General features: G+C 41.2%; 1 protein-coding gene across 1 annotated transcript; it reads right to left on the bottom strand.

The window, feature by feature from the left end:
* Positions 1–11,419: 11,419 nt before the first annotated feature.
* LOC135699871 (perlucin-like) lies at positions 11,420–12,075 on the bottom strand. Its single transcript, XM_065220227.1, has 2 exons — positions 11,949–12,075; positions 11,420–11,882 (listed from the first exon to the last, which is right to left on the bottom strand). The coding sequence occupies exons 1-2, from the start codon at positions 12,051–12,053 to the stop codon at positions 11,499–11,501; spliced, it is 489 nt and encodes a 162-aa protein (XP_065076299.1). The 5' UTR covers positions 12,054–12,075; the 3' UTR covers positions 11,420–11,498.
* Between the last annotated feature and the right edge of the window lie 4,923 nt (positions 12,076–16,998).

The following is a 16,998-nucleotide window of genomic DNA, read 5'->3' as shown; positions in this document are numbered from 1 at the left end:
ATCTGAAGGGGCCCAGTGTGGCCTGCGGCTATTTGTTATTTTATTTTCATGTTGGATACATTTCCACTTCGTCTTTTATGGTGAAGCTTATTATTATTTTAATGGTGACACAGTAAATTTTATTGTATTTATTTCAAAACAATGCTCAACGGCGCCGGTGGTGTAGTGGTAAGCGTGATTACCTCTCACCTTAGCAGGCCTGCACAGCAAAAAAATAATTTTGATATCACATCAAAGTGGATGCACTACAATCATGTCGAAAATTTCATGTAATTTTTATGACAACATAAATAAACAAATGCAGTAAAAGCAGCGTAATGTCAGTTCATGCATTGTATTAATGATAATTTTGTCCTTTTCAGCAAGTAATATTACAGCATATTTTCGACATGATTGTAGTGCATCCACTTTGACGTGATATCAAAATTATTTTTTTGCTGTGTGGGTTCAATCCCAGTCGGCGCCGCCGGGATGTTCTGAGGCATAACATCTCTGATCACGCCTTCCTTCGGATGGGAAGTAAAGCCGTTGGTCCCCGGTTCATGAGTTGATGGGTCGATATGTAGGGTCCAGGTGTGGGAGCTGCCTTCCTGGCACGTCGGTAGCATTGGTGCTCAGCACGGAAAACAAGATCGACGGAAAAAACAAACCAAAGGAAAAAAAAAAAAAAAAACAATGCTTGGGGAAGCCTTAAAAGCATACTGATTTCGAACAAGCAATGATCGTTTATTCGAGCTTTTTGTAATGAAATTACTTATCGTCTGGATCTCATTAGGATTTTACAGATCTTAAATTTTAGAAATTTCTCATGTTAGATAATTTTCAAGGTAAGATAATTCCGTCAATTTTATAACTAGATTTTTTAAATCATCTATATTTAATCATCAATTAAATCTAAGATATTTGTACTAATATTAAATTCTAGGTCTTCAAATTTAATTTTTTTTGGAATTTATGGCTTTGAAATATGGCAATGTGCACATTGAATTAATACATTTATGACATAGGAAAATATTCAAAACATATGTCAATAAACAATTCTTAAAATTCTGAAGTGAAAAAAAATATAATGAGATCCCAAACCCAATTTTTTTTTCAAGATATTGTAATTAAAAAATAGAGATGTCTGATACAGATTACAAGTATAAATTCTTCGAATTCAAATGTAAATAAAAGATCGCGCAATTTGATTTCGTTTCCTTTGTTTGTTTTCCGTTGATCTTGCTTTCCGTGCTGAGTACCAATGCTACCGAAGCCAAGAAGGCAGCTCTCAAACCTGGACCCTACCTCTCCGACCCATCAACTCATGAACCGGCTACCAACTCCCTTCCGAAGGAAAGCGTGATCAGAGATTTAAGCCTCAGAAACTCCCGGCGGCGCCGACTAGGATTGAACCCAGGCCCTTTGGCGTGAGAGGGTATCACGTTTATAATTTTAATTCTAAGATAAATTGCAGTAATTTCACAAACATTCTAGTACATGAATGTTATTAAAACAATTAAAATTTTCAATAATTATACTATACATATGCCTGAAAAATATTCGACCGGTTTTTTTTCCAATGCAGAAAATTTAAAAAAAATAACTAAAAGTTTCGAGCTCATGGACCAGCTTTGAATCTGCCGGAATTTAAAATAAATTTGTAATTAAAGGTCTTGGGAAACATGCCTTGATTCTGAGACTTACATCATTTTTCGAGGGGAAAACTCTTAGAGATTAAGATTTTAAAACTTCGGAGAATCATTAATCTCAATGATAGAAGAATCATGAAAAAAAAACAGAGTACAATTCAATTTTCTTCAGATTTTTAAGACACCTACTGGATACTTAATGTCCAGATTATAATTTTAAATGAAAAATGAAGATTATAAAGCATTTATAATTTCAATGCCTCGGACTAACTAACGGAACTAAATATAAATTAATTCTAACCGCAAGGAATAAACTCCAAACTTGTATGATTGTGTCTCTGTTTGAAACTAGATACGATTTTAATTTCTTATTACAAACGCTTATTGGGTTAATTCAATATAATTTTAGAACTGACAAACTTAAGATGCATCAGGCATGCGACAAGGATTCACCACTGAACAACACAGATTATCTTATCTGGGCAAAGACAACTCGATGTCAGCGTGCAACGTTGCATCCAACATCCAGACAGAGTGGGACATGCAAGGATCATGACTGTGAAAAAGAAAGTCGGTAAACTTTTTGAAAATTCAAGAAATATATAACCTAACTGGTGTGCGGAGGCCTCTTAGTCTCCGCCGTTGGAGGAGTCCTGGTTCTCCTCGGCCAGTGAAGCAAATTTGTTTGGGATCGGTAGTATGCATCCGTTCAAAATTGCTCGGTGATAGCTACCATCATTGGTTCCTACTGTCACGACTTGAACATTCCCAACTGTTCCTGCGTGAATTTTGGATACACGCGCCAATGGACACTTGAGCGGCGAACGATTCTCCTCCTTCAGGACTACTATTGTCCCAACAGCAATGTTGTCTCTTAGTTTGGTCCACTTCGTTAAATTGTATACGTCTGACAGGTATTATGTAGACCGCTTCTTCCTTATCCCGTGCTTGAGCTGGTGTATTCGTTGCCATTATGAAAGACGATTCTCTGGAACTGCATCCAGGCAAGGTTTCAGAAGAACATTTCCTCATCGTTGAATCAGATCTCCTACCACTTGTGATGCACCATACCCGAGCAGGAGAAAATAACTAATGAATACCTAATTTTGATCATAACATACTAACATATTCTGCAAGAAAATACTATTTAACAAAAATTTCTAGGAAAAAACTGAACGATAATGAATGCTTTCTTTTGACTTATTTTGATCATAATATGCATCCAAAGCGTTCCATCCACTTTTCCAAATTTCTAACTTACTATCAATGGAACAGTGCAATGAGGAAAAATAGCCATGACTTAATGGTGAAAACTATTTTTGTAGTTCTTTAAAAATTCTACTCTAACTCTTTTCTTAAATGAACTTGGTGGCCCTAAAAAGGGCCAGTTTTGTAAGATTTTCGACGGGGAAATTAAGCGCGTTCACCACGGATACGACGAGCCAGCTGGATGTCCTTTGGCATGATTGTGACACGCTTGGCGTGGATGGCACACATGTTGGTATCTTCGAACAGACCGACCAGATAAGCCTCGCTAGCTTCCTGTAGAACCATAACAGCTGAGCTCTGGAAGCGCAGATCGGTCTTGAAGTCCTGGCAATTTCACGGACCAGACGCTGGAAAGGCAACTTGCAGATCAGCAGTTCAGTCGATTTTTGATAACGACGAATCTCACGCAGGGCGACGGTGCCTGGCCGGTAACGATGAGGCTTTTTTACTCCTCCGGTGGCTAGAGCGCTTTTGCGAGTGGCCTTCGTTGCCAACTGCTTGCGAGGAGCCTTACCTCCAGTGGACTTGCGAGCGGTCTGCTTGGTGCGAGCCATTTTTCCTTAGGTGTGGATTCGATGAAAGCAAACTGTGGAATAAAAGATAAACACGACTTCCATTCTGTTTTATAACATGCGTTTGCTGTGTTCAACCAATCAGAAACGATGATAGAACAAGAATACAACAACTAACAAGAAGAATTTAACCGAGTAGGTATAAAAAAGCCGAAATTTGGAATTTTTGTTTCAGGGTGGAATTCTTTACCCACGATATTCCCGGTGAGAAGCCGTTCAAGGTCGTCATCAGGGGTCGACCCGAAGTTTATCGAATCAGAAATCAGGGACCGGTACAAGCTGGCCCCAAGTGTCGTGTATCGAATGACAAGAAGAGACGAGAATGTGAAGGCGTATCCGGATAGCCTTTTCCTCGTACACATCCAGAAGGGAACAGTGACGCTCAACGCACGCCATCCGGTCCATCAATTCCATCATCGTCCGCTGGGAGCCATAGCGTGGCGGCCATCGCGATGTGACTCAGTGACAGCGGTGTCTGAACTTCGGACACGGTACCCGCAACTGCAACATTAAGCCACGCTGCGGAAATTGCGCTCAAGACCATGCCACCTCCGAATGTGCTGCGGATGAAGCTGTGGCGTCCAAATGCGCCAACTGTGGTGGTGCTCACCAAGGATCTGACAAGCAGTGCCCTAAACGCGAGGATTTCAAGCGCATCCGAAAACAGGCGTCCACCAACAATCAATCAGGACGAAGGAAGGATAAGGCTCCGGTTTTCAGGGCGGAGGACTTTCCGCCTCTTCATGGACAAGCGAATCCAAGGGTGCGATCCGCCCCCCTTCAAGAAACATCTGGATCTTCTGCCGGACTAAGCTCTCCATCCCCCCTGGATTCTGGAGACAACCAACAGCTCAATCAAATAATCCCGATCTGTTCTCAGCCGATGAATTGATGGAGATTTTCATCAACATGACCGGTGCTCTACGTAAGTGCCGCAATAATTCCGAACAGATCCAAGTGCTCGGTAAGTTCATCGTCCAATATGGTGTCTAAACCGCTAACAATCGCTACCTGGAACGCTTGCTCTGTAAAATCAAAAAAGATTGAGCTTGCCGACTTCCTCCGCAAGCACAGCATCGACGTGGGCCTACTAACCGAGAACCATCTAAAGTTCCGCGACAGCTTCTGGTTGTCTGACCACGGCTTGATCGCACCAGATCAAGGGGGGGTGGTGTTGCGGTCATCGTCAGAAAGGGAATCAAGTTATGCACTCTGCCCCACGTCCGCACTTCTATCATCGAGGCCGTTAGTGTGGAGGTGGAATCACCAACTGGAAACGTCCGGTTTATCGCTGTTTACTGCCCACGCCAGTGCACCGCCAACAATGAACTAGGAATCCAATTCAAGAACGACCTGACCGCCATCACCCGTACTAGCTCCCGATTCATCGTTGGGGGCGACCTGAATGCCCGCCATGAAGCTTGGCGGAACTACCAGCGGAACCGGAATGGATGTCTACTGTTCGACCACGCACAACATGGACTGTACACTGTGCAATTTCCGGACGAACCAACATTCATCTCCCCGGCGGGAAATCCCTCCACCCTGGACTTTTTCCTGTCAAACATCGGACTACCCAAGCCGGAGGCGCACAACGATCTCAGCTCCGACCACCAACCGGTGGTGACTGAAGTCGGTGTCAACGTAGTTCCTGCTAGAAGCTGCCTGCGTAAAGACTACCACCATGTCAACTGGATGCAGTACGGACGAATGGTGGACAGCAACATCGATGAAAATCCACTGCTCGACACTGTAGCTGACATCGAACGGGCGTTGCAAGGACTCGACAAGTTCCTGTGAGGAGTAAGTTTGTTGCTATTGATTCCCACACCCAATTACTTATTCGGTCGGACTGGAGATCTGGGCGAAAAACGTGAAATGGCCGATCTGAACAGGCAGATTGCTTCCAGAATGGACTCACTCCGAAGTGAAAGTTTCGGGTGTGTTGTCCAGAATCTGGAAGGCCACTCCAGACCATTCTGGAAGGTAGCCAAGGTCCTGAAAAATCATACCAAACCCGTTCCACCTCTCAAAGTCGAAAATGATGACGATCGGTTTTTAATCACCCCACATGTCGCTTCATCGCATTTGCTTGTCTCGACTATCCAAAGTCCGCTCGATGATCAGGTTGCGCAATGCGTTCAAAACCTAGATGCCTCCCCTTGTGTCGTGCCTCCGGCGGATATGATTACAGTACAACAGATTTGCTCAGCGCTGAAATACACCAAGAACATGAAGGCTCCCGGGTTTGACGGTATATTCAACTTGATCTTGAAGAGACTCAGCATGAAAGTGTAGTCTTCTAACCGCTATCTTCAACAGATGTTTGGAGCTGCACTACTTTCCAAGCATCTGGAAAATAGCAAAAATCATACCAATCCGCAAACCCGGTAAGGATCCAACATTGCCTTCAAGCTACAGACCAATCAACCTCCTTTCAGCGCTGAGCAAATTGTTAGAGAAACTCATTCTCAATCGTTTGCTCAAGTTTGTCGAGGAAAATAACATTCTCCTTCCGGAACAGTTTGGATTCAGAAAGGGGCACTCCACCAATCACCAGCTAGTACAGGTGATAAATAACATCCGAAGTAACAAGGTTGTATCCAAGTCCACAGCCATGGCATTGTTAGACGTTAAGGGAGCGTTTGACAAAGTCTAGTACGATGGGATTGTATATAAGCTTTGTAACTTCAATTTTCCATTACATCTGGTTAAAATCACCCGTAACTACCTCCAGCAAAGGTCGTTTAAGGTATCGTTGAATGGTTGTCTTTCAGACACGTTTTCCATCCCAGCAGGAGTTCCGCAAGGCAGTCTACTGGACCTCTTGCTTTACAACATTTACACTTCCGAAATTCCTCCCCTTGGAGACGGTTGCGTGTTTTTCCTGTTCGCGGATGATACCACAATAGCCGTCAAACGAAGGATGCCTCGCGAAATAACGAACAAACTTCAACGATGCCTTAACGCCTTTACTGATTATGCCACCACGTGGAAAATCAAAATCAATGCCTCCAAAACACAAGCGATCATGTTCCTCCATCGACAATCGCCCAAACTGAAACCGGCTCTATCTTGTACTGTAATCATGGATAGCACAAGGGTTGAGTGGTCTGCTGAAGTTACCTATCTCGGGATGATGTTCGATGAAAAGCTCCTCTTCCGTTCGCATGTAGAGAAAACCGTAATCAAGTGTTCTGCCTTGGTTAGGTGTCTGTATCCGCTGATTTGCCGCAGATCCCGCCTCTCAAGGGTAAACAAACTGGCTGTCTACAAACAAATCATAGCACCTGCGATCCTCTACGCAGCTCCGATGTGGGAATCATGTGCACAGACTCACAGGAACAAAATCCAAATCACTCAGAATAGAGTGCTGAGGATGGTTCTTGATCGTCCTTTCGACACTAGAATAACAAATTTACATGAAGAGGCAGGCATTGCCAAAATAGATTCCAGAATTAACGAAATTAAGACTAAATTTGCACAAAAATGTATTTTACCAGAATATGCTTTGATAAGCAATTTGTATATAGTAGATTAGGTGTATATAGTAGTAGTAGGTTAGTTGTAATTGTAAATAGTAGTTATAAGTAGTCTCCTTTTTCAAAACAGGCCAGACTAGGAACTGTAGTTAATAGTAATTAAAATTTCAAAATAACTTAAGTTGAAAAGACACATCTGTGTCACTTGATAAGTAGTACATGTAAACCACACAAATACAAGAAATAAAGATCATTTAAAGTAAAAAAAAAAGAAGGAATTTTTGTTCACTTTCGTTTCAACCTGCGTGATAACATTCAAGGCATCATTAAAACCTGCCATCCGTCCTCTGGCTGGTCGTGGTGGAGTCAAGCGAATTTCCGGGCTTATTTACGAGGAAACCAGAGGCGTGTTGAAGGTGTTTTTGGAGAACGTTTTTCGAGACGCTGTTACTTACACAGAACACGTTAAGAGGAAGACCGTCACCGCAATGGATGTCGTTTACGCTCTGAAGCGACAGGGACGGTTTTGGAGGATAAATTAACATCATCGACTCAAACAAAAACCGGCCCTTTTCAGGGCCACCAAATGAATTAAAAAGGCGTTTTTGATTAACTTTCTTGTCGGGATTTGAAAGGTGGTAGGGATGTGATCGAATGATGATTTTTTTCAGCTTAAGGTTGTTAGATTTAACCTAAGTTGGTCGTTACTGTTATGAGATCTACCACTACTTATCCAGTACTGACAATCATTTGCATTCATTTGTTGTGCTGGGGTAAGTAGTGCGTTTCCAGTGATATTCCAGATCGAAATATAAGAGAATCAACAAAAACCGCCTGGGTTGTACGCGCCTTGGTTAATCTGAGGGCAATCATAGTCATACTAAAGAGAATAAATAAACGCTAAAATTCCTATTCCTACACAAAACACAAGCTCCTGCTGCAGTTAACAAAAATATTTATTATATCATACCACGTAGTCCTACGTCATCATTGCGTACAACCCCATTGGGCTGTCCCTTGTAGTTTTTCCAACTCTCTTACCGTATGCGTGATAATGTTTGCACCATCGTACAATTAAGGTTCCCGTTTCACCTGTGCATACAAATGGTGAAAGTGCATACAAAGGATGAAATGGGATTTTACAGTGTTCACCACAAGGCGAACTTCACACCATTCGATTCCTTGGATAATTGTACAATAGTAAAGTGCATAAAGTTCAATATTTTGTCCGTCAAATTCTGCTTTCCGTGTGTTTAATCTTGTTTTTATAGGCCGAGGGGAAATCGGGTAATATGGATCACTTCCTGACGTCTGATCGAAGTAAAAGTAGCTCCATTCAACTCCCCAGCTCTTTTTACAAGGATAAAGTTTACATTGGTTCAATCTAAGCGCACCAAGCTCAGTTTCTGGCTTATAATCACATTTTTCTTCCAATATTAGGGGTAAATCGGGCAAAACGGACCACTTCCTGAAGTCAACCCTAAACGGGACCATCACCAATCGATTCTCCGATTTTTTTCACATAAGATAGGCTATTTCGCAGAACTCCTACCGTGCGCCGTTTAATTATGTGCGATTTTGGGTCGATTTTTCCCCACTGTGCAATGCTTTGGTTTTCTTTGGATGCACGTAACCTACAGCTCATACCGTAGTAGCAGGGGGTGGAAACTAACGATTTTAAATTGATTCACTGCTTGAGTAGCCTATTGGTCCCAAGTACTTCTATGGCGTACCCCATTCTAGTTGAAATTCTATTACTACACTATGTTTGTTTTGATTCGCTATGAAAGTTTGACAGATAACATCAGGAGTGTGTGGATTCATGCAGAACATGCAGGGGTGAGTGAAATAGCTTGGGACTGCTTGGGACCGTTGTTCTGGTACTGAGTGAGCCAAAAATAATAATGATTTTCTTCGGGACCCAGTGGTCTTAGAGTTTCCTCTATGGTAGTAGGCTCTGTATAAAAGAAAATGATTTACTTGGTTTGACAGTTGAACCATGACGAAGTGGCAGCGTATTCGTGATTTTTCCCACGCCCAAATGTCGCAAAAAGACATGTCAATCGCCGTGGGAGTGTCACGGTGGACCGTCAAAAGGGTTTTAGACCGAGAAAAGAAAGGACAACTATCCGCGAAGGTGGCCACAGGTCGTCCGAGATCAGCTCGGGTTCCGAGGGTTATCGCTGCTATCAAAAGGAAGATTCGGGTGAATCCAGTGCGTTCAATAAGGAAAATGGCAAAAGAACACGGGATCAATGACTTTACGGTACGGAAGATCGTAAAGGAAGATTGCGGGGCGAAGTCGAGGGTACGGAAAAAAACTCATATGATTACCAACCGCATCCGGAAGCTACGAGTCGAACGATGCAAGAAAATCTTGAACTTCCTTAAGCGAAAAAATCCGGTAATCCTGTTCACCGACGAGAGCATGTTTACCGTCGATCCCGCATCAAATGCCAAAACCGACCGGTATTTTAGTTCTCTTCCGGTAAATGTCGTGGCCGACGAGCACAAGAACGTGTATCTGACCAAGCATCCTGCTAGCGTTATGGTGTTTGGATTGGTGGCTTCCGATGGCAAAAAAAATGGACCCGGTGTTCATTCCAGAACACAACAAGGTCAACACGGAGGTCTACATCGGGATTTTAAGTAAGTATGTTCTTCCGTGGATCAAAGAACAGTATAGTCCGAAGCCAAATGTTGTATTTCAACAAGATGGGGCTCCGTGCCACACCTCGAACCGCACTCAGAAGTGGTTGAAGGAACATCTTCCGTTCTAGGCGAAGGATATGTGGCCGCCATCCAGCCCCGATCTTAATCCGCTGGATTACTCAATATGGTGCGTCATGAAGGCCAAGGCCTGTTCTAAACGCCACAGCAAGCCTCAGACAAACATTGACCCGTACCTGGAGAAAAATGGATCCAGACTACATTATTAGAACCTGCCGTGCATTCCGGAAGCGTGTGGAGGCCGTAATTGCAGCATGTGGAAACTCGATCGATGATTAACATGGTTTAAGACTCTGAGAAACATCTCCCCTCTGAATAAATGAAAAAAAACTTGAAAACGAAATTTTTGAGATTTTTTTTGACATTGCTCAATGGTGCAAACATTATCACGCATACGGTAATTCTACGATTACTTATGGTAAGACTCTTATCATCTACATATATTCTTACACATCTGGAAGTTCCTTGAAGTTTAACGATGATCCTAAAACTTCCAAGAAGTTCATTGAGCTTTTACGAAGTAAGATCTCTGGCAAACTGCAACGAAGTTATCTAATCTGAAGCGAGGGTCCCTGCAGATCTAAGAAGTAAGCTGGCTTACTTTTGATCTTCTACAAAATTCGCTGCACTTATATGATGTTTTATGCAGCTTCTCAAAATGCTATGAAATTTCTAAAACTTCTACAAAGTTCTACGGTTCTCGTTGATTTTCCGCGTATAGAATTTCTTGAACTTGTACAGAATTTCCGGAACTATTCCAAGCTCATGAGACTTTAATCATGTATCCTGAAATCATATGAACATCCCCGAACAATTATGAAGTTCGCTGAAATTAAATAATTTTTACCTTCTACGAAAATCCCAAAACTTAAATAGAGGTCCCACCGAGAGGGCGACTCTATCTACTGTGCAGGAAAGATTTTGTTTTGCTGTGGCTAGCTGCGCGCACGCTGTGTAGATAGAAAGAAGATTGATGACGATTCTGAAGATTTCCCGCAAAAAGATGATGTGCGATACAAGAGGATGTAAAAAATGATGTGAGATTTTTCGAGCATCTAAAATTGAAGATGTGTCGCCTACCGCGGTTCCCACTTCTACGCAGTTTTCTGAACCATTAAAAAACTCCCTAAGTTTTTACAAATTTTTACCATGTTCATTATGAAGCTTAGGTATAGGAGTGCTTCAAGTTTTATAGCCTTAAAACATAATTGTATGTTTTATTCTGGTTTAATTCTTCAGTTATAAGTAGTGATACAGTATCACCTTGCAGCTACCGTTTAAACTATGAAGTCTGATGCTATAATAAAACAATGATAAAATAAGAATAACTCTTCCAAGCATTTAGATTGTTACATGGGTTTGGCACTCTCGCTTGCTACGCGAATGCCTCTTGAAATGTTCATCTAGAATTAAATACACTAAAACCTTGAAATCATCGCCATCTTTGTACAGTCAACTTTCCACAACTTGATGTCCGAAAACTCGATAAATATTGAATCATGTTATGTCTGTCACACATTTTGTATGGGATTGTTATTCTAAAACTCGACTATTCTATAACACGATGGTCCCTTAAATATCGCGTAGTAGAGAGTTCACTATATTTCTTACTAATGATTTGTTGAATCTGGGAAGAACAATTGTCATTACATTTAAAGTTATGAAATTTCTGCAAAATCAAAAATGCTCGGCAAATGTTTAGTCGGACCTTGAGTCGGACGCGATAAGTTTATTATTACATACCATAGCACTTTTAGAAACTAATTATAATTTACTTCGACGAATAAAAGAAGACTTTCTAAACGACTGCCGATTCAAAACTGTGCGATCTCCTTGCCAAGTTCTAAGTTTTCACAAATAAAATACCGTGCCACAGTACACTCTCGGTCGTTCCAGTGCCAATTCCAGCCGTGTGTCGGAATATACCGTACCTCCACGCAGTGCTCCACCTTACCGGCATTGTCCGGCTGCTTATCCTTCCAATTGGTATACTGCACCCGGTGGCCGGTTGCGTGCCAATGGAAGAATGATTCCTGTGCCAGGTCACTGGCACCGATCCAAATCTCGGTCGTCACGTTGTTGAACTTATCTGTTGATTTGATCATCTCCACCACCTTTGATTGGGCGTCCGCGTCGGGAACTATGGCCAATCGCATTCCCACGTAGCTACAATATTCGCTCGCTTTGTACCAGTTCGCCTAAAACGAGCAATGCTTGTTCCAGTAAGGACAGTTTATGTAAACAATGCAATAAAATCTACTCACCGTGAAATTTGGAATGAAATACTTTGAATTAAGTACACATTTTACCTGCTGACCAGAGCTGTACAAGACGGCAATGGAGAGGACGATTAAGATCACTTTTTGCATCCTTACTGTTCGAGTGTACGAGTGAAAATGAGCTTGATCCAAACCGGAATTCTCTTTATGGACATCAGCTCCTAAGGTCAGTGACCAGTGTTCGACAGGATTGTGCGGATTAATCGCTTAGCTTGCTGAGAGCGGCTAACACGAGTTCCTATGCCTTGTTCAACGGGACTATAAGCAAGCAGGCATGATAAGAAGGCTTCAATCATTTCGTTTGCTTTGGCATGCTTCGGTATAACAATGAGCTGTTTGTACATCCCCGGAATGAGATGATGATTACCTAACACGATCCTCTCTCCGGTTCAATTGATTGGTAAAAAAAAAATATTTTTATGATTTGGCATTGAGCTTGGCCTGGGGACTTTTTTAAATCCCAAGAGGTTCATCCCCGAAAGCTGTTTTAGGTATTTCAGTTAGACCCAGACAGGAAAACATTCTAAATTTTACTGCTGATGTTAACAACCATGCATGCATGTAAACTTTCTTTTCACGTAAACCAACATCTTGTAAGAAATGTTGCTTACAAAGATTGATGGTCATACAAAGTTTGGAATATTACTTAAAATGTTTCATAAATTGACAACAATCAATGTGCCTAAGACTGATACAAAATTTGAAATTTTCGCTCCACAGTTTTCAAATGGTTCCAAGTTAGGTTCTTATAAACCTCCCAAAATTTAAACTCATTTACAAAGAAACTGATTTGGCACAAACCATAAGAAGTTTACATGGAAATTACTATGGGAGAACTATTTTTTTGTTCATATCTATTTAACAATTCACCATATCGCTCTGCATTTAGAAATTATATCTGTGTTTACAGACAATTTTCTCAACTACAACTTTGTTTTCGATAAAATGTAGGAAACAAAAGTTATTCATAATTCAAGTCACGAATGTCTTATAATTATGCTCAATCAACCAAGGCAACATTGGTGTATCTAGCGCGTAGAACAGAGCTCAGAAATCATGGCTACTCAGAGATGCCAGATTTTTTTCTATGCAATTCCGTAGACTTATTCAAATCTACGGATTTCTACGGATTTTTTTTTAGTTTCAAGGTGATATTTTACGTAAAATGATAAATCGATGAAAGGATTTTTGAAAAACTGCTAGGGACAGCCCTCTGGGGTTGTACGCAATGGTGACGTCGGACTACGTGCTCTTATATAATAAATGTTATTTGTTAACTGTAGCAGGACTTGTGTTTTGTGTAGGAATAGAAATTTGAGCAGGATTCTCTCTGTTTATTCTCTTTAGTATGACTATGATTGCCATGAAGCTTTTGATATGAATTTTAGTTGGGACATGTTCAGAAATATAACTCTTTTTTCAAAAATCTTGGTGACCCTGAAAAGGGCCGTTGGTAGTACAGGTATGAATACCATGCTACTGTTGCACCTGTAGTTTTTGGCATACTTTCACTGGTTGATTCTCGGGGATCCTTGTTCAGCCATAGCAAGATGTGCGTGTGAGGACTTCCACGGTGCTGAAATTCAATCGTGTCAATCAACTTGTTGAAGTACACACAGCACGTGACTGGATCATGATTGACCATAGTTGCTCTTTGTAGTGCAGTCAAGTTGTTGTTGCTAATACTGTACTGAATTCGGTATTGATTTGAGGAAGGATAGATTTCGCTCAATGCACTGCTCCATGAATAAGGTGGTCCTTAAGGTTGACACGTGTAATGTTTGCGGTCCCCGTGCACGTAAAAGTGCATTGCAAGCCTTAGGAAACTCTAAGGCGAAGAACTTTCATTGTCATATATAACAAATGTTGTGGTTTGGCCACACGTTTGTCTTGACGACGAGTTTCACTGGATGCCATCATGAGATACATTAAAGAGCCTGAATTTATAAAGAGACGACATCTTATTCATTTGACAGGTCTTCTGCTCGATTGGAATGACTTTTCCTATGACTTGACAGATAATCGATTGTTCCAATTTTGACATGTCTCTTTATAATTCAGACTCTTTAAAATATGTCACCCGAACCCCTGGCATGAATTTCCGTAGATGGCCAAAACATATGGCAGGAAAAGCTATCTCTTCGCCGAGCTCGTTATATATTAATGACAGAGGAACCCTGTTTTGCACGGGAGCGAGCGGTCTCCAGGCATTTGTTCTCATTCCAAAGGAGGTTTTCCTGTTGCCCAATCAGCAATTCTGTCTCATTATCCACGACAATGGTCTCCAGCTCAATTTGAGGATCCACTGCAGGGGTTTCAAGATCATCTATGGTGATCTGATCAATTCTGATCCCGCAGCGGTACAGTAGTGTCGTAATCTTATAAGAAAGCCACGATTTAACCGAAGTTTCCTTTATGAAGCCGACGACTGCTTTTTGATGAACACGTTCAAGGCCTGATCATCATCGAGCAGACGGGGAAGAGAACGTCGTCTCTCTTACACAACGCAAACGGTAGAACAACATTCGAGCAAAAAGAAAATTATCAAATAATCATCATATGACATATGTGATTTCGTTCTAATTCCTCAATTTGGTGTAAATTAGACCATTTTTGATCAGAAATGTTATTACTAAGCCATCGATGCTTGCTATTTTCAGAATTCACACAAGCACAACATCAGCAGCTCTTATTATGAGAAAAACTAAAATACATACATTCGTGACGGCCTTCGGCAACAGTGTCGTATGACAGAGCCTGTCGTATGACATTTTAGTTTGGTAAATTGGAGGCGAACCAGCCCCAGGCTGAAAGCCTCCCTAATAAAGATAAATCAATCAACCAATTTTAGTTTGGTACTGTAATTTGAAAGCTTTTTTTGCAAGTGTCGGAAGTAAAGGCAGTCGATTATCATAGAAAATGTGTCAACTACGGTGACCGCTTACAATACTGGTCTCGACACGACTTTTATTCGCCTTCACACGGCACCGTCGAAAATTTTTCCCTTCAAGCAAAGATTGACAGTATATTATGAGAACTTTCGGCGGAGTGAAGAGATAGTACGAAGGCCGCCATGTTTCAGGCACAGTCTGACGTTTGCTTACGGGATATTTCATATGAGGGAAGAGCTACAGAGTCGCAGAAAACGGTCGACAAGTTGCAGGGGTGTATTTTACTTTATGCTTCTTTCCCTTCAGAATCAGATTATACTCTAGATTGTAAAATTCGATTCTGAAGGGAGACGTACACTGAAGAAAAAATCCGTAGAAACTGTACCGAATTCCGTAGATTTTGCCTACGGATCCGTATTTCCGCAAAAAATTGTAAAATCCGTAGATCTACGGAGATTTCCGTAGATCTGGCATCTCTACTATGTTACACTGCAGAATACAGTGTTGTCCATAAAACAGTTGCTTGATCATGTCATTTTTCCATAGTAATTTCCATAAAAACTTCAAATGGTTTGTGCCAAGTCAGCTTCTTATCAAATAAGATCAAATTTTGGGAGACGATCAGGACTCGATTTGGAACGGTTTGAGCAGTGCTGAGCGAAAATTTCTAAATTTGCATCAGTTTAATGTGCACCATTGTAACATAAATATAACCAGCTTTTTATAACTGTGCATCATCATAGTGCAAAGGGGTTGCATATAACAACCACATAAGATTCCTCAAACTTATAAAGCGTTCTTGAAACTGTTATACCTTTTTAAAAATAACAAAATAACACAATAATTCTAATATTGAAGGTGTCAAAATAGAAGTTATATCAGAATAATTCTGGCAATAATGATTTCTTATCAATATGAGGCAGGACTCAAAACGAATAAACGTTTTATCTGTGGGATCGTTTACCTCGTCAAATTCAACATAACATAATGAACGTAAAATTAGACTAAATAGGTATACAATTCCGCGGATGCAACGTATATTCGTTACAGGCCTGTCCATGAGTAATAAGCTCCACAGAATGATTTTTAGACGCAGGCATTTCGATCTACATGCGCTCTTTTCATCCAGGCTGCACCAAACTGCTTAAGGGAAACTGGGTTGAGTACTTGGCACTGATGAAGTATGCAAGTAGTAAACGAAATACAGCGAAATTAAAAGGAAAAAACCTACAAGGGACAGCCCTATAGGGTTGTACGCAATGGTGCCGTAGGACTACATGGACTTATATAATAAATCTTATCTGTTAACTGCAGCAAGAGCTTGTGTTTTGTGTAGGAATAGGAATTTGAGCGGGGTTCTCTCTGTGTGAACTCTTTAGTATGACGCGCTCGACAGAGATGACCCACAGCGACTCACGAAGAGCTACTGATTCCGATCGATAGCGATGCGGCTTCTTCCTCCTTCTATGGATGCTCAAGTGGGCTGCAGCTTACTGCTTGCAGGCAGCCTTTTGTTGTGTACTGGAGAACAATGTTCAACGCCACGTACCGAAAGCACTGCTGCTGATGCCAACGACCGGACACCACCACACACGGTGATTGGAACTCAATCCGATTAGCGATTGAGGGCAGCCTTGATAGGTAGCTGCTTGCGGGGAGCCTTTCGTTGTGTACTGGATTTTTTTTTTTGTCTTTATTAGAGAGATTTTTAGCCGTTGGATAGTTCATCTCAATGAGTTGTGCAATGGAGAACACCATCACTCACCAAGCGGTGGTTGAATAAACACTGTTTGGTGAGACCGGATGCAATTCAAATTTGAAATCTGTGTTAGGGAAATAGCTTTTCGCAGGCAATTGGTGATAATTTGAACTATTATAGCAACAGTTGCACATTCGTGCAATTTTCAATAGTAACATTTTGAAAAATGATTAAGTCTTAAATTTAACAGATGCGTAGAAATATTTCTGATGGATTGGTGATAAAATTATTGAAATTGATCCAGCGGCAGCTGAGTTATTAACGTTCAAAATCTTTCATAATTTTGTTGCATGTTCAATTTTTGGTTTTCACAAAGTGTACCCCCATAAAGAAATCACAGACGTAGTCCTACGTCAAAAATCAACATACACAAAAAGCTCTGCTC

This window comes from Ochlerotatus camptorhynchus, unplaced genomic scaffold (genome assembly GCF_037179485.1).
Source record: "Ochlerotatus camptorhynchus isolate MF236.1 unplaced genomic scaffold, CSIRO-AGI_Acam_v1.1 ptg000122l, whole genome shotgun sequence".
NCBI classification, from domain to species: domain Eukaryota; kingdom Metazoa; phylum Arthropoda; class Insecta; order Diptera; family Culicidae; genus Ochlerotatus; species Ochlerotatus camptorhynchus.
The sequence above is the reverse complement of the archived record's forward strand: the minus strand, read 5'-3'. Positions and strand labels throughout refer to the sequence as shown.

Coding starts and splice junctions, on each gene's coding strand:
- LOC135699871 (XM_065220227.1), bottom strand. CDS start 12,053: ATGCAAAAAGTGATCTTAATCGTCCTCTCCATTGCCGTCTTGTACAGC. Junction 11,883..11,948: donor ATTTCATTCCAAATTTCACG/GTGAGTAGATTT, acceptor TGCTCGTTTTAG/GCGAACTGGTACAAAGCGAG.